The sequence below is a fragment of the Chiloscyllium punctatum genome, chromosome 26 (assembly GCF_047496795.1).
Source record: "Chiloscyllium punctatum isolate Juve2018m chromosome 26, sChiPun1.3, whole genome shotgun sequence".
Lineage (NCBI taxonomy): Eukaryota > Metazoa > Chordata > Chondrichthyes > Orectolobiformes > Hemiscylliidae > Chiloscyllium > Chiloscyllium punctatum.
Window position 1 is genome coordinate 5,674,461 of NC_092764.1, and position 20,145 is coordinate 5,694,605.

The 20,145-nt window shown below is 45.4% G+C and overlaps 1 protein-coding gene across 1 annotated transcript in view; it reads right to left on the minus strand.

Annotated features, from left to right (window-relative positions):
- The window catches only part of ces2b (carboxylesterase 2b), a 126,174-nt gene that overhangs the window by 70,322 nt on the left and 35,707 nt on the right, over positions 1–20,145 (minus strand). Inside the window, exons 3-9 of the mRNA XM_072595810.1 lie at positions 19,756–19,897; positions 16,632–16,765; positions 14,427–14,580; positions 8,723–8,827; positions 7,326–7,433; positions 3,535–3,669; positions 2,282–2,356 (exon numbers count right to left, since the gene is read on the minus strand). Of these exons, the coding sequence (XP_072451911.1) occupies positions 2,282–2,356; positions 3,535–3,669; positions 7,326–7,433; positions 8,723–8,827; positions 14,427–14,580; positions 16,632–16,765; positions 19,756–19,897 (853 nt within the window). The remainder of the gene's footprint in view (positions 1–2,281; positions 2,357–3,534; positions 3,670–7,325; positions 7,434–8,722; positions 8,828–14,426; positions 14,581–16,631; positions 16,766–19,755; positions 19,898–20,145) is intronic.

The following is a 20,145-nucleotide window of genomic DNA, read 5'->3' on the forward strand; positions in this document are numbered from 1 at the left end:
TGCTCGAAACGTCGATTCTCCTGCTCCTTGGATGCTGCCTGACCTGCTGCGCTTTTCCAGCAACACATTTTCAGCTCTGATTAGGGATAGTCAGCGAGGCTTTGTGTGTGGGAAATCATGTGTAAGAAATTTGATTGAGTTTTTTGAAGAAGTAACAAAGAGGAGTGATGAGGGCAGAGTGATGGATGAGATCTACATGGACTTCAGTAAGGCGTTCGACAAGATTCCCTATGGGAGACTGGATAGCAACGTTAGATCTCATGGAATACAGGGAGAACTAGCCATTTGGATATAGAACATAGAAGACAGAGGGTGGTGGTGGAGGGTTGTTTTTCAGACTGGAGGCCTGTGACCAGTGAAGTGCCACAAGAATCGGTACTGGGTCCACTACTTTTCATCATTTATATAAATAATTTGGATGTGACCTTAAGAGGTATAGTTAGTAAGTTTGCAGATGACACCAAAATTGGAGGTAGTAGTGGACAGTGAAGAAGGCTATCTCAGATTACAACAGGATCTGGACCAGATGGGCCAATGGGCTGAGAAGTGGCAGATGGAGTTTAATTCAGATAAATGTGAGGTGCTACATTTTCGGATAGCAAATCTTAGCAGGACTTATACACTTAATGGTAAGGTCCTAGAGAGTGTTGCTGAACAAGAGACCTTGGAGTACAGGTTCATAGCTCCTTGAAAGTGGAGTTGCAGGTAGATAGGATAGTGAAGAAGGTGTTTGGTATGCTTTCCTTTATTGGTCAGAGTATTGAGTACAAGAGTTGGGAGGTCATGTTGCGGCTGTACAGGACATTGGTTAGGCCATTGTTGGAATATTGCGTGTAATTCTGGTCTCCTTCCTATTGGAAAGATGTTGTGAAACTTGAAAGGGTTCAGAAAAGATTTACAAGGATGTTGCCAGGGTTGGAGGATTTGAGCTATAGGGAGAGGCTGAACAGGCTGGGGCTGTTTTCCCTGGAGCTTTGGAGGCTGAGGGGTGACATTATAGAGGTTTATAAGGTCATGAGGGGCATGGATAGGATAAATAGACAAAGTTGTTTGCGTGGGGCCAGGGAGTCCAGAACTAGAGGGCATAGGTTTAGGGTGAGAGGGGAAAGATATCAAAGAAATATCAAACCTACAGCTCAGTGGGCAAACCTACACCCTAAACCTCAACCTGAGCTACAAACCTTGCGATATAAAAGAGAGCTAAGGGGCAACTTTTTCATTCTGAGGGTGGTGCTTGTATAGAATGAGCTGCCAGAAGGATTGGAAGATTGCAACAATTGCAACATTTAAAAGGCATCTGGATGGGTATATGAATAGGAAAGGTTTGGAGGGATATGGACCGGGTTCTGGCTGGGGGGACTAGATTGGGTTGGGATATCTGGTCGGCATGGTTGGACCAAAGTTGTACATCTCTATGATTACAGAGAGAAAGAGGGAGAGAGACAGAGACAGAGACAGAGACAGACAGAGAGAGACAGACAGAGAGAGAGAGACAGAGAGAGAGACACAGAGAGAGAGACACAGAGAGAGAGACACAGAGAGAGAGACACAGAGAGACACAGAGAGAGAGAGAGACACAGAGAGAGAGAGAGACAGAGAGAGAGAGACAGAGAGAGAGACAGAGAGAGACAGAGAGACAGAGACAGAGAGACAGAGAGAGAGAGACAGAGAGAGAGAGACAGAGAGAGAGAGACAGAGAGAGAGAGAGACAGAGAGAGACAGAGACAGAGAGAGAGAGAGAGAGAGACAGAGAGAGAGATAGACAGAGACAGAGAGACAGAGAGACAGAGAGAAAGACAGACAGACAGAGACAGAGAGAGAGAGACAGAGAGAGAGAGAGAGACAGAGAGAGAGAGAGACAGAGAGAGAGAGAGAATCTGCTCTCCTAGCAGTCCAGAGGCTTCTTTCCATCTACAGTAAACTCCCAAATTGTTCACTTGCCCAGGAGCCAATCAGAGAGTTGTTATTGCGATTGGTCACATCTGCACAAAGCAGTTCAGCTACTTGTTGCCAGCTAAATCACTGTCCCCACATCCCAGTGCTGGGCTGTCTTCTCTCCCCTCCCCCATGGCTTGTGAAGCAGCAGTGTAAACACAACTCACAACCAGCTCCCTGTTTTAAATATGGAACAATTCCTTCCTCATTCCTTGGTTTTAAAACAGACCTTTACCTGTTTCCGCCCATAGTCACAATTCAAAAAGATTGCAGTTGACAACATAGAAATGGCTGGTTTCCAAATCTTGTCAAAAAGCTTAAAGGGCAGGACCAGTTGAGAACTCACCAGACTCATGTTCTTCACGACAGACTCCACGGTCTCCCGGTCCATCCCCTCCTCCCAGCCGGGTGGGCTCAACAGCTGAGGAGCACAATAGTTCAAATCAAACGTCACGTGTGCATCATCACTTTGCCTGAATAACAGCTGACTGTCACATTCAACTGGGGGAGGGGGGGTCAATTTGTCAACCTCACCCCATGACGTGTGTCCTTCAGTAGAGCACTAGCCAATCAGTTGAAATCAGAGTCTAATTAAAGAGACTCTATGAATGACAGTGAATACAACTCATGATTAAAACGACAGCAATGTCTCCTGAATAAAGCAGGATTATTTCCCCACCAGAATATAAGTGGAGGATACCAGATAATACTAGTGAGAACATTAATCACAAATTCACCAATAACATAATCCTAGTAACATCCCTGTGGAGTGCGCTCTTTCAGGCAGGGTAGACGAGAGGTGGAATTAACAGGGAAATAAAACAACTAAATTCCACCCCACACTTGAGACAATCCATAGATGCAGCCTTTGTTACAATGAACTGCGACATACACTTGGAATGCACTAGAGGATAGGATTTCTAGTAGCAGCAGCTCAGAAAGGTGCTGATATCATATTAAGGGGATTTGTGGAGACAGAAACAGTGTTAACGTTTTCAAGTTGGCCAATGTCTTGTGAAAGGTCATTTATCTGAACCATTAACCACATATATCTCTCTCCACAGGCAGTTTTAAAAAAACGTTCATCCAAGGGATGTGGGCATCACTGGCTAGGCAGCATTTATTACCCATCCCTAATTGCCCCAGAGGGCAGTTAAGAATCAACTACATTGCTGTGGGTCTGAAGTCACATGTAGGCCAGACCAGAGAAGGGATGGTAGCACCTTTCTCTAAATGACATTTACAAGCCACGTGGGCTTCCCCTACAATCGACATTGGATTCATGGTCATCGGCAGAATCTTGCTTCCAGATTTGTGCTGAAATCAAATTCCATCATTGGCTGTGGCGGATTCGAACCCTGGTTCCCAGAAAATTACCTGGTTTCTGGATTAACAGTTTGGCGATAATACCACCGTTGGACACCAAATGGGAAAGGGGCCGGTGGGTGATGCACAGGAGGTGGGACTGAGCTCCAAATATGGGAAAAAAATTCAACATTGGAAGTGGAAGGGAGAAAATGTCCCTCATGCAGCTCCTGGGCCAGTCCGAGATCGACAGCCATCAACTCAGAGCCAATCAAAGGCTGACAGTAATCTCACCTTTGCCAATAGCCAACCACATTCTTGATTGGTGATTCCCAGCAGGTATGGAACCGAGCTGATCTCTTTTGCCTCAACCAGTTGTTCCACCTCTCTGTGCAAGAAGGCACCATCCACCACGACAGACAGAATTACCTCATTAGGAAAGAATACATGATGTTTAACTGGAGATACCACTAATACCTTACATACTGTAACACTGTGCAAATACTCAAAGGATCCCCCAAACAGTCAGAGTCACAGCAAAGAATATTCCAGGCAAGTGGAAGAGACAACTGTCAATGTTCTGACTGATTTAATGTTCTCTAGATCAGGAAAACAGTTTCTTTTCGTTCTTTAATGGGATATCACATCAGTGACAGGGTCAGTATTTATCACCTAATTGTCTATCACTTTTCTCTACCTGCCTCTGAGAAGGTGATGGTGAGCTACCAATTTGAACCAACCCAGTCCATGTGCTGTGGATAGACCAACAATGCTATCGGAGAGGGATCTTGACTTTCCAGATCGTGGAGGGTTGAGGGTTTGGAATGTTCTGTCAAAGAAGTCTTGGTGAGTCCCTGTATTGTGTCTTGTAGATGGTACACACTGCTGTCAACGGTGGAAGGAGTTAACATTGAAGGTGGTAGATGGGTTACCAATCACATGATTCCTGAGATGGTGGGATTTTGTTATGCTGGGACCTTAGATATTTGTTATTTACATAATTGAATCTACAAGGCATGATTAATAAGTTTGTGGATGATACAAAATTAGGAGGTATCGTTGATAACGAGAAAGGTTATCAAAAATTACAGAGGGGTCTTGATCAGATCGGGAAGTGGGCTGAGGATTGGCAAACGGAATTTAATACAGACAAGCATGAGGTGTTGCAATTTGGCTCAAACCAAAGTAGGACTTATACAGTAATGGTAAAGTCCTGAGGAGTGTTATGCAACAGAGAGACCTAGGAGTACAAGTACATAGTTCTTTGAAAGCAGCATCACACGTAGACAGGGTGGTGGTGAAGAAGGCATTTAACATGCTGGCTTTCATCGGTCGGGGCATTGAGTATACGCTTTGGGATGTTATGTTACAGGTGTATGAGTCGTTGGTGATGCCGCACTTGGAGTAATGTGTACAGTTTAGGTCACCCTGTTATAGGAAAAACCTGGTTAAACTGGAAAGAATGCAATGAAGATTTACAAGGATGTTGCCCAACTTATAGGGAAACATTGGCCAGGTAAGGACTTTGTTCCTTAGAATGTAGAAGAATGAGGGGAGACCTGACTGAGATATGTAAAATCATGAGGGGCATAGGTAGGATTAAAGCATATAGTCTGTTTCCCAGGGACGGGGAATTGAAAACCAGAGGGCATATGTTTAAAGTGGGAGGGGAAAGATTTAAGAAGGACCTGAGGGGCAACTTCTTCACGCAAAGAGTGGTGCATGTATGGAATGGGATGCCAGAGGCAGTACAATAGCAGCATTTAAAAACATTTGGATAGGTACATGGATGGGAAGAGTGAGAGGGATATGGACTAAATGCGGGCAATTTAAACTAGCTGAGTGGGCACCACAGTCAGCATGGACAAGTTTGGGTTGAAGGGCCCGTTTCCATATTGTATTACTCGATGACTGACATACGAAGAGGAATTGGATCAGTTAAGACTATATTCACTGGAGTTTAGAGGAACCAGGGGTGAACTGATAGAAACCTACAAAATTCTCACAGGTCTAGACAGGGTAAATGCAAGAAGGATGTTTCCAATGATGGGAGAGTCCGGAACTGTAGATCACATTTAATGATATGGGGCAGACTACTTAGGACAGAGATATGGAGAAATGCAGAAAGTGAGGAGCCTGTGGAAGTCATAGCCACAGAATGTGGTTGAGACCAAAATAATGAATGTTTTCAAGAAAGAGCCAGATATAGTTAATAGGGCTAAAGGGATCAAAGAGAATGGGGAGGAAGTAGGAACAGAGCACGGAGTTAGATAATCAGCCATGAACATAATGAAGGCTGGTGCAGGCTCGAAGGGCTGAATGGCATAGTCTTGCTCCTATTTTCTACAATTTTATGTAAAGCCACTGTCTTGCAACAATCAGAGAGAGGAGCAGCTCACAGTGAGAGCGTGGGTTGCTGGAGAGGTGGACAAACTGGGAGCATAGAACTGAGCAAAGCACAAAGCAGCACCAGCGCCTGTTGCTGGTCACACACACACACTGCTTACAGAGCTGGAGAAACAGCATCACCACAAGCTGGGTACACATGCTGAACTGTTTCTGGTGCTTGGCCAATCAGGGTTTGGCATTAACATTTGAAGAAAGAGCTGTGATCTTATTGAGAGAGTCTTTGACAGGATGTTTACTGAGAGGATACATGCTATTTGTTTTGTCGCATGCTGACTTTGTTTCTTTACTTCCACCTCAGCACTTAAGAAGGTCCTAGATTTTCCCTGATCTCTCACTTCCAATCAGCAAATATCCTCAAGGACAGAGAGGGTGGGGAGAAGACAGAAGGGGCATAGGTAGGATTAATGCATATAGTCCTTTTCCCAGGAACGGGGAATTGAAAACTAGAGGGCATAGGTCACTGCAAAATGTCTGACACCAACAAACCAAATAATGCAGAGACCAGGATCTTCCTCCTGTGTCGTTTAGGATCCATAATTCAGCAACTAGGCCCCTGTTTCCAAACTAAGATGAATATTTAACGTCAGGACAAACAAAGAGAAGCACCGTATGGAATATGAACTCAACTTTAAAAAAATTCTGTAATTAAGAGTCCAATGTCACTCGTTGGGAGACAACCTCTCGGGAATCAAATGTATCGTCTCAAAGGACATAAAGAGTGGGAGAGAAGACAAGACCAGTAGCATGGAGGCAACAGAAAGTTGGTTGTAGGAGGAAGAGGGAGGAAGGTAAAGATTTCCACAGATTAGCAGGTGATGAGAGTATTCCTGATGAAGGGCTTTTGCCTGAAATGTCTCGGGGAATTTATAGCAAAAATTTGCAGTGTGATGTAACTGAAATTATACATTGAAAAATTGAAAACAGACAATCAATTTCTCCCCACCCCACCCTCCTCTCACTTATCTCTCCACCCTTCAAGTTCTCTGTTTGTATTCCTGATGAAGGGCTTTTTCCCGAAACGTCAATTTTCCTGCTCCTCGGATGTTGCCTGAACTGCTGTGCTCTTCCAACACCACTCTAATCCAGAATCTGGTTTCCAGCTTCTGCAATCATTGTTTTTACCCTGACGAGAGTGAACTGGCTGGATCATTACTTGGCATAAACAAAACAATCAGATTGTCTACTTTACACTATTGCATAAACCCTGCAAATTTAGGATATTGAAAAATACAAGTGTTTTACCTTGAATTTAACAATTTTTAAAAAATCCTTCATGATGGAGGCAGCACTGGCACGTGCAGCATTTACTAACCATCCCTAATTATCCAGAAGGCAGGTACAAATTAACCACATTGCAGTGGGTCTGGAGTCACATGTAGGCCAGACCAGGGAAAGGCAGCACAGTTGATTCCTGAGAGACTCTCTCCCAATAAGTGACATTAGACTCTTAATTACAGAAATTGTTTAAAAGTTGAGTTCACATTCCATCACAGTGGGAGTGGAACCTGAGTCCCCAGAACCTTACCTTGGTTTTCGGATTAATCGTCTAGTGATAATACAACCAACCATCACAGTTTACCAACTAAGATTGAGAAGAGGATGTAGGGGATATACTGGAGAAGCAGAAGTGAAAGTATCTACAATGTGAAATAAGGAAGAATGAACTTGCACCATACTTCGGGAGGTTTCACAATGTTTGACAATTCCTCTTCAGACAGCTTCTTTAGACAATCTGCAATTTCCTGGGAGTCGCTAGTGTCACAGCCGGTGGCATTGGCAATAATCTGTACAGAGTTTCAATTAAGATCAACAGTTACTGAGTTTCATCAAGAGACCACTCTGTGACAATTGTATTCAATTTCTCAGATTCAAGGCTAGTGCTACTGGATTGTTAGCTGTATCCATGAGGGCCTGTCCCCATGCTGTAGGACTCTATGATTGGCCAAGGTCTTTCTCCCCAGGGAATGGGAGTCCAAAACTAGAGAACATAGATTTAAGGTGAGAGAGGAAAGAGATAAAAGGGACCTAAGGGGCAATATTTGCACGCAGAGGGTAGTGTATACTGCCTGAGGAAGTGGTGGAGGCTGGGACAATTACAGCATTTAAAAAGCATCCAGATGGGTATACGAATAGGAAGGGTTTGGAGGGTTATAGGCCAAATGCTGCAAATGGGACTAAAGCAGTTTAGGATAACTGGTCAGCATGGACGAGATGGACAGAGGGATTAGTTTCTGTGCTGTACATCTCTTGACTTTTTAAATTCCTGGGATTTCCAGGGATGGAAATGAGATCTCAGTTGTGCACCTGGAATAACAGGCTCACACTGATAGAGGCTGATTCAGCCACAGTTTGCAGAAGGGAACTGAATAATTATCTATAGATCAAAGATTTACAGGACTATGAGGAAAGAGTGGGTGAGTGGGTCCTTACAGGAAAAGCAGGTATATGTACAGCCACTGAATGATGTCCCTCTGTGTTCTAACCCGGCTTGTCCAATGATGAGCCCACAGCTGGAACCCAGCCTCCTGCAGGGGTCCACCCAGTTCGTGGGGCCCTGAGTTTAAATCACAGCTCAGTGCAAGGGAAATCTCCTGCAATGACCAGCTCTTCCAATCACAGGAACTCTCACTCCCACTTGCTGCAGGGTCAATCCCAGGGGTATCTTCTAGCATGAACATGCAAAGGGATTCTAGGGATCCACACAGCACGGAATTCAACGATCGACCACAGCCTGATGAATACATTCCAGGGACCCTGTATATTGTGAATGTGCAAAGTCTGAAATCCTCAGGATCTGTTACATAGTCAATCTGCAGACAGCTGATGCTGGGCTTCTATTCTAGATCTGTTGCAGGCTGTGCTCAGATCTATCCCTCCCCAGTCGCTGTGTGAGACTGGCCACATGTAACAATGTCAAGGGGCTACAGACAAATCGCCCACATTTGCCAAAATAAAATCCTGTCATTGCAATATTGTTTGATTCCTTGGTGATTTTTTGAAAAAAACATATCAAGTGAAAATGCCTCACTGTGAAATGAAGAAAACACCTCTAATTTTAAAAGGAGTAACTCACCTGAGCTGCTGATTTCGGATCAGGTTGAATTCCAATCTTGATGAAAGCAGTCCCACTTTCTGATATTGCTCTGTGAAACAGGCCGGAGGACAAAGGAGAAACAAGCTGGAAAACAAGAAAGAGAACAGCCATTAGCTTCGAGCCTTTCTAAAGGCCCCATTTCCCCACTCACCTGTCCCAGTCTGGTAGAGGAATCCAGTTGGATATTGGAGAATTCAGCTGGAACTGTCCTACCTTATAGAGTCATACAGATGTACAGCATGGACACAGACCCTTCGGTCCACTAGTCCATGCCGACCAGATACCCCAATCCAATCCAGTCCCACCTGCCAGCACCCGGCCCATATCCCTCCAAACCCTTCCTATTCATATACCCATCCAAATGCCTTTTAAATGTTGCAATTGCATTAGCCTCCACCACTTCCTCTGGCAGTTCATTCCATACACGTACCACCCTCTATGTGAAAAAGTTGCCCCATAGTTTTATATCTTTCTCCTCTCACCCTATAGCTATGCCCTCTAGTTCTGGACTCTCCGCCACCAGGAAAGAGACTTTGTCTATTTATCCTATCCACACCCCTCATAATTTTACAAAATTATGGTCACCCCTCAGCCTTCGATGCTCAAGGGAAAACAGCCCCAGCCTGTTCAACCTCTCTCTATAGCTCAAACCCTCCAACCCTGGCAACATCCTTGTAAATCTTTTCTGAACCCTTTCAAGTTTCACAACATCTTTCCGATGGGAAGGAAACCAGAATTGCACACAATATTCCAAAAGTGGCCTAACCAATGTCCTGTACAGCCGCAACATGACCTCCCAACTCCTGTACTCAATACTCTGACCAATAAAGGAAAGCATACCAAATGCCTTCTTCACTATCCTATCTACCTGCGACTCCACTTTCAAGGAGCTATGAACCTGCACTCCAAGGTCTCTTTGTTCAGCAACATTCCCTGGGACCTTACCATTAAGTGTATAAAACCTGCTAAGATTTGCTTTCCCAAAATGCAGCACCTCAGATTTATCTAAATTAAACTCCATCTGCCACTCCTCAGCCCATTGGCCCATCTGATCAAGATCCCGTTGTAATCCGAGGTAACCTTCTTCACTGTCCACTACACCTCCAATTTTGGTGTCATCAGCAAACGTACTAACTGTACCTCTTATGCTCACATCCAAATCATTTATATAAATGACAAAAAAATAGTTGATCTAATACCGATCCTTGTGAAACTCCACTGGTCACAGGCCTCCAGTCTGAAAAACAACCCTCCACCACCACCCTCTGTCTTCTACCTTTGAGCCGGTTCTGTATCCAAATGGCTAGTTCTCCCTGTATTCCATGAGATCTAACCTTGCTAATCAGTCTCCCATGGGGAACCTTGTCGAACACCTTACTGAAGTCCATATAGATCACCTGCGATAGGGTTAGCGTTAGGGTTAATCCTAACCCTAACCCTATCGCAGGTGTCTCTTTGTTGGCTACGTAGAACAGTTGATCTTCCGTAATTACACCGGCACCACTCCCCACCTCTTCCTCCACTACATTGATGACTGCATTGGCGCCACCTCGTGCTCTCACGAGGAGGTTGAGCAATTCATCAACTTCACCAACACATTCCACCCTGACCTTAAATTTACCTGGACCTCCCTCCCCTTCCTGGACCTCTCCATCTCCATTAATGATGACCGACTTGATACCAACATTTTTAACATTTTTAACAAACCCACTGATTCTCACAGCTACCTGGATTACACCTCTTCCCACCCTCCTGCAAAAATGCCATCCCGTATTCCCAATTCCTCCACCTCCGCCATATCTGCTCCCAGGAGGACCAGTTCCACCACAGAACACACCAGATGGCCTCCTTCTTTAGAGACCGCAATTTCCCTTCCCACGTGGTTAAAGATGCCCTCCAATTCATCTAGTCTACATCCCGGGCCTCCGCCCTCAGACCCCACCCCTCCAATCGTAACAAGGACAGAACGCCCCTGGTGCTCACCTTCCACCCTACCAACCTTCGCATAAACCAAATCAGCCGCCGACATTTCCGCCATCTCCAAACAGACCCCACCACCAGGGATATATTTCCGTCCCCAACCCTTTCCGCCTTCCGCAAAGACCATCCCCTCTGTGACTACCTGGTCAGGTCCACACCCCCCTACAACCCACCCTCCCATCCTGCATCTTCCCCTGCCACCGCAGGAACTGTAAAACCTGTGCCCACACCTCCTCCCTCACCTCTATCCAAGGCCCTAAAGGAGCCTTCCACATCCATCAAAGTTTTACCTGCACATCCACCAATATCATTTATTGTATCCGTTGCTCCCGATGTGGTCTCCTCTACATTGGGGGGGACTGGACGCCTCCTAGCAGAGCGCTTTAGGGAACATCTCCGGGACACCCGCACCAATCAACCAGACCACCCTGTGGCCCAACATTTCAACTCCCCCTCCCACTCTGCTGAGGACATGGAAGTCCTAGGCTTCCTTCACCGCCGCTCCCTCACCACCAGACGCCTGGAGGAAGAACGCCTCATCTTCCGCCTCGGGGAATTTATAGCAAACATTTGCAGTGTGATGTAACTGAAATTATACATTGAAAAATTGAAAACAGACAATCAATTTCTCCCCACCCCACCCTCCTCTCACTTATCTCTCCAACCTTCAGGTTCTCTGCTTGTATTCCTGATTAAGGGCTTTTTCCCGAAACGTCAATTTTACTGCTCCTCAGATGCTGCCTGAACTGCTGTGCTCTTCCAGCACCACTAATCCAGAATCCATATAGATCACATCTACCACTCTGCCCTCATCAATCCTCTTTGTTACTTCCTCAAAAAACTCAATCAAGTTTGTAACACATGATTTCCCACGCACAAAGCCAAGTTGACTATCCCTAATCAGTCCTTACCTTTCCGAATACATGTACGTGATGTAGGATAGAGACTCAAGTCCCTGAAGAAAAAGAGTTTAATGGAATATTAAATGAATTGGAGTTCAAGAGTGAGCCAGTGGATGTTTCAGCTGTACAGAGTCCTGGCAGATTCCAGCTGGAGTATTATGAAGCACATCTAGGGCAAACGCTACTCATCTTTAAGGAAGTATTGAAAATATTCACCAGAATCATGGCAGGGGATTATACAGAGTGAGGACAGGCTGCAGAAAAATGACTTGTATTTCATAGAATCCCTACAGTGTGGAAGCAAGCCATTCAGCCCATTGAGTCCTCACCAACCCTCTGAAGCCCATTCCATCCCTCACCGTATAATCCTGCATTAGTTATGGCTAACCCACACAGCTTTGGACTATGAGAGGAAACCCACACAGACACAGGGAGAATGTGCAAACTCCACACAGACAGTCACGCAAGGGTGGAATTAAATCTGGATCCCTGGCGCTGTGAGACAGCTGTATTTATTGCAGTTTAGAAGATCAATGGACAATGTAATGGAGGTGTAGGAAATAATAAAAGGACTTGATAGGATAGTGAAAGTATTTCCTCTGAAGGATGGAAATTGAGAACAGACAGAAACAGACTTAAATGACAGGAAATACAAACTTTCTTTCTCCACAGATGCTGCCAGAACTGATGAGTTTCTTGGTTTTTATTACAGATTTCCAACATCCGCAGTATTTGATTGGTTTACTAAGTTCAACATCTCTTAGTTACTGTTTATTGTCAGCAGGTTATAATACCTGGCCTTCCTCAGGCACCTTTACTGCAGAGAGAGAAAGAGTCTGAATGTCCTTTTCCAGGAATTTGCAGGTTCCTCCCCTTCTGCTGTAAACCTCAACATTACTCACCGCAGTTACTGTATCAACAACTCATTTGTTTCGTGTGAAAATCTAAAATGAGAGCTTGTTTACTGGGCCGAGATGTCAGGAGAAACTCCTTCACACCAATTGGAAAGTCATGTTGTGAAACTTGAAAGGGTTCAGAAACGACTTACGAGGATGTTGCCAGAGTTGGAGGGTTGGAGCTACAGGGAGAGGCTGAATAGACTGAGGCTGTTTTACCTGGGTGTCAGAGGCTGAGGGGTGACTTATAGAGGTTTATAAAATCATGAGGGGCACGGATAGAATAAATAGACAAAGTCCTTTACCTGGGGTGGGGAGTCCAGAACTAGAGGGCATAGGTTTAAGGTGAGTGGGGAAAGATATAAAAGAGACCTAAGGGGCAACTTTTTCACCCAGAGGGTGGTACGTGTATGGAATGAGCTGCTGGAGGAAGTGGTGGAGGCTGGTACAATTGCAGCATTTAAAAAGCATTTAGATGGATATATGAATAGGAAGGGTTTAGAGAGATATGAGCCAAGTGCTGGAAAATGGGAGTAGATTAGGTTAGGATATCTTGCTGGCATGGATGAGTTGGATTGAAGGGTCGGGTTCTGTGCTGTACCTCTCTATGACTCCAGCAATAGGAGGCAATGCCTCAGGGTTCAGACAGGAGGGTGGAGTGGGCTAATCTTTGCACCAGAAACTAATTTAAGACCAAAGCGAGGCCTGCGGTGTGAGGCCTTTGTGTTTGTTAAAAACTACTCACATAAATACTCAGGACTCGAGAATGGGGACAAAGAAATTAAGACAGATAAGGGGATCATGGAGATGGAAAACGGTTCACTCTTCCTTATGGGACACAACTGTCACTGGCTGAGCCCAGCATTTATTGCCCATCCCTAGTTGCCCCTTGAGAAGGTGGGGGTGAGTTGCCTTCTTGAACCGCTGCAGTCCATGTGCTGTAGGTAGACCCACAATGCTCTAAGGGAGGGAATTCCAGGAGTTGGACCCAGTGACAGTGAAGGTATGGTGATATATTCCAAGTCAGGATGGAGAGCGGCTTAGAGGGGAACTTGCAAGGGGTGATGCTCTTGTGTATCTGCTGCCCTTGCCATTCTAGATGGAATGTGGCCATGGGTTTGGAAGGTGCTGTCTGAGGACCTTTGGTGAGTTTCTGTAGTGCATCTTATACACACTGCTGTTACTGAGTGTCAGGGATGAAGGGAGTGGGTGTGGTGCCATTCAAGTGGGCTGCTTTATCCTGGATGGTGTCCAGCTTCTTCAGTGTTGTTGAAGCAGCACCCATTCCAGGCAAGTGGGATGCATTCCATCACACCCCTGACTTGTGCCTTGCTGATGGTGGACAGGCTTTGGGGAGTCAGGAGGGGAGTTACTCGCTGCAGGATTCCTAGCTCTGACCTGGGACATATCCCTGGCAATGTCCAGACCAGTCCAAATTGGCCAGTCTGCTCTGGAAATTAGGTTTTCCAGTTAACTGCTCTTGCTTAACTCCACCAATGATGTCCCAACCAATTAGCACCCTGTTCCGTGGTATACAGAACAGCGTGCTGAAAGAGTTGGGAGAATTGGGAACTCACTGCTACGGAGAATGGTCAAGGTGAATAACATCGATGTGTTTAACAGGGAACAAACGAGAGAAAACAATCAGATCTGTTGTTGGCTTGAGGGTGAAGAGGGGCAGGGAGAAACCGGTCAGGAACAGTTGGGCTGAATGGCCTGTTCCTGTCACCTTGAGCAACAGGTCACTTCATATTCTCCTGCGAGGATAAAGATAAATGTCTCGTGTTGGGACAGACTGGTTTCACAGGCTCTTCAGCTCAACCAAGAGCACATAACATTAAACTGTGGAAATATTCACTAAAACACTTCAGACTGAAGGAGTAAGAATAATGACCAATCACGTACATGGTATGAAACACTCATTCCACCAGCAGATTCTCCAAATATGGTCACCAGACCTGGGTCACCTCCAAAGTTCTCAATGTTTTCCTGGACCCACTTCAGTGCTGCAACTTGATCCAACATGCCCCAGTTTCCCGGCAGATGCTCATCCCCTGTGCTGAAGACAGAACATCGGGCAGATATTGCTGTGTGAGACACTTATAACAGCAACAACAACCTGCATTTATAAAGCATCAGCAACATCGGAAATCATCCCAAGGCACTTCACTGGAGCTTTATCAAACAATGTTTGATACGGAGCCAAACCTTGGTCAATGAGATTGATTTTACTGAAGCATTTTAATGGAGAGGAAGGTGAGGAGATTGAGAGGGGAATCTTAGAACGCCCAAACTTAGGGCCCAGGCAACTGAAGGCACGGCCGACGTGAAAATCAGAAAGACACAGAAGGCCAGAGTTAGAGGAACCCGGATCTTGGACAGATATAGGACTGGAGGGGATTACAGAGCTTGGGAAATCATAGAATCCTCGACAGTGTGGAAAGAGACTGTTCAGCCCATCAAGTCTGCACCGCCCTCCAAACAGCATCCCACTTAAACCCAGAGCCATCCCTATCCCTGTAAACCCGCATTTCTCATGGACAATCCACCTAACCTACAGATCTTCAGGCTTGCGGGAGGAAACTGGAGCACCCAGAGGAAACCCATGCAGACATTGGGAGAATGTGCAAACTCCATATAGACAGTCTCCTGAGGATAGGATCGAACCTGGGACCCTGGCGCAGTGAGGCAGCAGTGTTAACCACTGAGCCACAGTGGTTGAGGGCATGGAGGGAACTGAAAATAAGGTTGAGAATTTTACATGTGAGCCTGGCTTCACCAGGAGCCAACGTTGGTCAGTGAGTACAGGGGGAGATGGGTAAACAGGAGTGAGCAAGGAGAGAAGCAGCAGTGTTTTTGAACATCTCGTGCTGACCAACAGGGGTCAGCCTGAGGTCATTCGGGACAGCACTGAACGAATGGAGTGTGGCGGGGGAAACAAAAGGATAAGTACTGAGAGGCTGTTTCCTGTGGCTGAAAACTATGGCAGTGTGGGGCGGGGACAGGGGTGATCAGGGATGAAATGTTTTCAACTAAAGGGCTGTGAATATTTGGAAATTCTTTACCTGAAATAGCTATGGATGCTGCATCATTGGATATAGTTAAGTTTGGGACTTAGGACACCATTTATAATTTAGACTGAGCATTGATCATACATGGTAGCCTAATTCCAGGCTCTAACCTACATTTACTTTGGATAATGTATGTTCATCATGCCTACATGCCCATGTGGACTCTCTGTGTCCTTCAGAGATTCTTACATTTCAATGTGCTTCTTCCAGTATTCTTTGCAGACTGTTTGAACCCTGCCCACACTGTGATATTTATACCAAGTGATGGGCAGCTCTGTGACGTCACAGCATGATTGCTCCAGGGTCTAAACATCCTCACACAAAGACGGAGATCCAGACTCCCACTACGCTCAGGGTGAAACCAATTCTTCTCCTCCTCCTGCCAGTCACATCTTAAACCTGTCTTCCAGGTACTGAGCTCTCTGGGAAGGAACTAGATCTTTCTGACTGGCTCGGACCTTGTTTCTAATTTTATACTCCGCAGTTGAATATCACTCTCGCCTTCTCTGTTTCAAAGCAAACAACTCCAGCCCATGTAATCTTGCCTCATCCTCCAAACTAACAACATGAGGGAGAGCTCTTCAGCCCATTGAACCTGCTCCATTCTATGAATGATCTGCTGGGTCATCTTCTCTTGCCTGCCCTGTTCCCCGAATCCCCTGACATACCAAGGATCACTCTTTGTCAATCTCAAAAGGCATCAATGACACATTGTCCGCAGCTTTCCAGGACAGAGAATTTCCAAAGATTCACACCATTTCACTGCAGCTCAGTCTGAAATGCTCATTGCCCCAACCCCTCCACCCAACTCATCCTGAGACTGTCCACCATCAAGATTGCCAAGCCTGGGGAAGCAACAGCTAAACTGTTCTTGACTTAATGTCTCTTTGACCAATTTGTCAGGAACCCATAATTCAACATGCCATCAAACCACACAATGAGGGAGCCTGGATTAGGCCAATGGCTTTGGTTCAGATATAATGAATCAAAGAGGCCTCTCAGCTGCAGTCAATGTTTCAGATTGTCTCTTTGTATTTACCTGATGAATCCGAGAATTCCCAGCCGATACTGGATCACCACCACGACCACATCCTCATAAGCTGCAAGTGGTGATCCATCGTAGACAGATGCACTTCCGATCAGGAATCCACCACCATGGATCCAGACCATAACCTGACAGATAGAACAGGATCTGGTTAGAATATCAGAACTGCTCACTGGGATCTGGTGGAAATCCAGCCGCTGGGTGATTGGACTGAGGGAGCTGTGTTGGATTCAGGTCTTGGTTGCTACTGAAAGACAATCTTCTCACGATGACAACTCAAATGGATCCTTTCAATTAAAAAACTGCTCTTTACAATTTAATCAACTGTGATCAGATAAATCAGCCAGTAGAAATATAGCCATAGAGTCATATAGCAAGGAAACAGACCCTACGATCCAACTGAGAACAGTAATGATGTTGGACAGGGAGCGAGGAGGCACTACCCTCTGCTACACTCTGATCGAATGTCAAGAAATTTGACTTTCAAAACAAGTGAACAACAATTGGAATCAAGTCAAAACCACAGGAATTTAGGAGAGACTGAGAACAAGAAAGCACAGATTTAAGGTGATCTTCAAAGGAAACAATGGGGCTAGGAACAAGTGGTTCAGGGTCTGGAATGCACTGTCTGAGTGTGTCGGGGAAGCAGGTTCACTCGAGTGGGATCTGGATCATTATGTGAGCAGGAAACGGTTTCAGGGCAAGAGGGGACTGAGAGGACAGTGGCACGAGATGACTTGTTCCTGTAGAGAACCAGTAGAGACATAATGGGCTTCTCCTGTGTGGTGCCCATTCTGTGATTGTATGGAAGCCATTTGGCCCATTGCAAATGGTTTATATGAAAACAAACAGCGATCCAATGCGCTGCCCACTGATGGTTCTCTCCGTGAGATCTTCCAACTTCCTCAGTTTTAAATATTTCACCAATTTTCCCTTGAGTACTTTAATGCTGACAGCACCAACACCACCCGCGTCCTCGGTCTAGCTTCCCAGGTTCCTATGCTCCTGTGTGTCAAGACTTTTCTCCTAAACTCTGTCACTCTGAGAATTATTTTCATTGAAGGCACTTCCCCAATCAGTCTCTCCCTGATCTCTCTATGGTGCAACCTCACAGCTTTCACTCCCACAAGAGGAACATTCCCAGTCACTCAAGTCTGTCTGAATGATGACTGATTCACATCTCTGGTGTCAGTTTGACTGATCCAAACTGTTGTATCCCTCCCTCAGGCACAATGACACGATTTGTACATGAAGCTGGATTGGACCTGTCATCTGGTCCCAAAACTGTAAATAAGACCCTGAGACTGAAACAGTGACTTGTCAAGGTTCAGTATGATCTCTTTGTTATAAACACTACACACACTGAAAATTATTATTCCTTTGGTACGTTATCTGCTAATCCTATTGTTCTTCGGCTTGGCCCTTCTCATCTCCACTTTCCCTCATGTCATCACTCATGTGCACCTTTTATATGGTTGAAAGTTTCAGTTTAGTTTTAGTCTTTCATGACTGTTGACTTTTCAGTAACTCATTTCATCACACAGCAGTGAACTATTTCTCTGCCAAGTTACTTTGAGCTTGGTCCCTCCTTATCTGAGTAAACTTTGCCTTTTCAAAGTCCAAATCACACTTTGTTATGTGTGATCAGGCATGGTGTCTAATTGTTGCTCCTTTACCCTCAGTATATTACTATTGGATGAGGGACCCTTGTGATGCAGTACTAGTGTCCCAAAATCTTCAAGTCCCAAGTTCAAGTCCCACCTATTCTAGAGCTGTGTAATCACATCTCCTAACTGAGTGATTGCACAATATTGATTCTTGTTGGATTGCACAACTACCACAATGGTCAGAGGTGGATGCAGGAGGAACCTTTATTCAACCAGCAATTCCTGTGTTCCTGAGCTGACAATCTACTACAATCCTGAGCGAATGCAGCTTTGTTGAAGATGCATCTGCAGTTCTGCTTGTTCCAGATGGGCCAGAAATGTGGGAGACACCATTGAAAGAGCAAATGGAGAGCTCCCCACTCAAATCAACCACTCAGTAATTCCATTTCTGTTTATGGGATCTTACTCTGCACAAAACCAATGGCTACATTTGACGATAAGTTACCAGCAATTGCACCTCAAATGTTATATAAGAAATATCAACAAGTAATCAGGGTGAGCCTGCCTTGTTTAAAATGTAAACACAACTTGGCAGTTAACTATCACTCATCATTAACCAGTACATTCTGCATTGTAACATCTCCAGCAATCTTCTTTAGCACTCTCATTTTTTGCCCATCCCTAATTGCCCAGAGGGCAGTTTAGACTCAGAGTCAATCACATTACTGCAGGTCTGGAGACACATGTGGGCCAGACCAGGTAATGTCAGCAGTTTCCTTCCCTAAAGGACATAAGTCAAGCAGATGGGTTTTCCCCAACAATCGACAGTGGACTCACGATCAGCTTACTTCCAGATTTTACCCAGTTCAAATTATACCATCGGCCAGGACGGGATTCAAAGCCGGGTTCCCAGAAGATTACCTGGGTCTCCTGATTAACAGTCCAGCAATTAAATACCACAGGACCATTGCCTCTCCGTCTGTTTTAACAGTTTGAGCTGAAGAATAACTGTTACCCCCAGAATGACCTCCACAGCACAGTCAGATACTTTACATCTCTGTGAGTGAGGGGTGTGGGCTCAATACAGCACAGCGACAGGCCATCAAAGGAAGCACTCCCAACAGTGCAGCACTCCCTCAGCACTGCACTAGTGCATCAGCCTGAATGCATCTTCAACTGTCTGAAGTGGGACTTGAACCGACAACCATCTGATTCAGAGGTGAGAATGCAGGCACTGAGCCACAGCTGACACCATCACCACAAGAAATGGGAATGTTGACTGATTCCTCTCCTTCCTAATGAAATAACACTGAGACCATATACAGTGATAGCTGAGACCAGGTAACTCTCACTGGTCGGGCTTGATTCAGGGACACCTGCAGTAAGTGGTGAGCATCACCCCCAATTCTGTCAGTCTGGGGAACAAGATGCTCTGAGACCTATGACCTTCCCAGCTGGTCACAGGTTGTCATTATGGGCCAGGGAAGAATTAACGCCAACAGTTTACTCACAGGAAGTCTCTTATTCTTGTCTTTTGGCGCAACAGGTGTGTGCACATTCAGGTACAGACAATCCTCACTTGAATTATTGGAAGCAAAATCAAATGTAATCAATTTCTTCAAAGCCTCCAGTGCAGTTTCATCTTGTAGACATCTGTGGGATGTTGGAAAGAGAGAAATGGATTCCAGGTAAATAGCATTCTGAAACATTTCCTGTTGTGGCAAAGTGACAGCGATGGGACTGCACTAGCACCGAGAAGTTCTCAGTTCAAATCCCATGACATCTAAACCCAGCACATAAACAGAAATTGCTGGAGAAACTCAGCAGGTCTGGCAGCATCGATGGAGGGAAGAGGATTTATTTTCTGAAGGAGAGTCAGTGGACTTGAAATGTTAACTCTG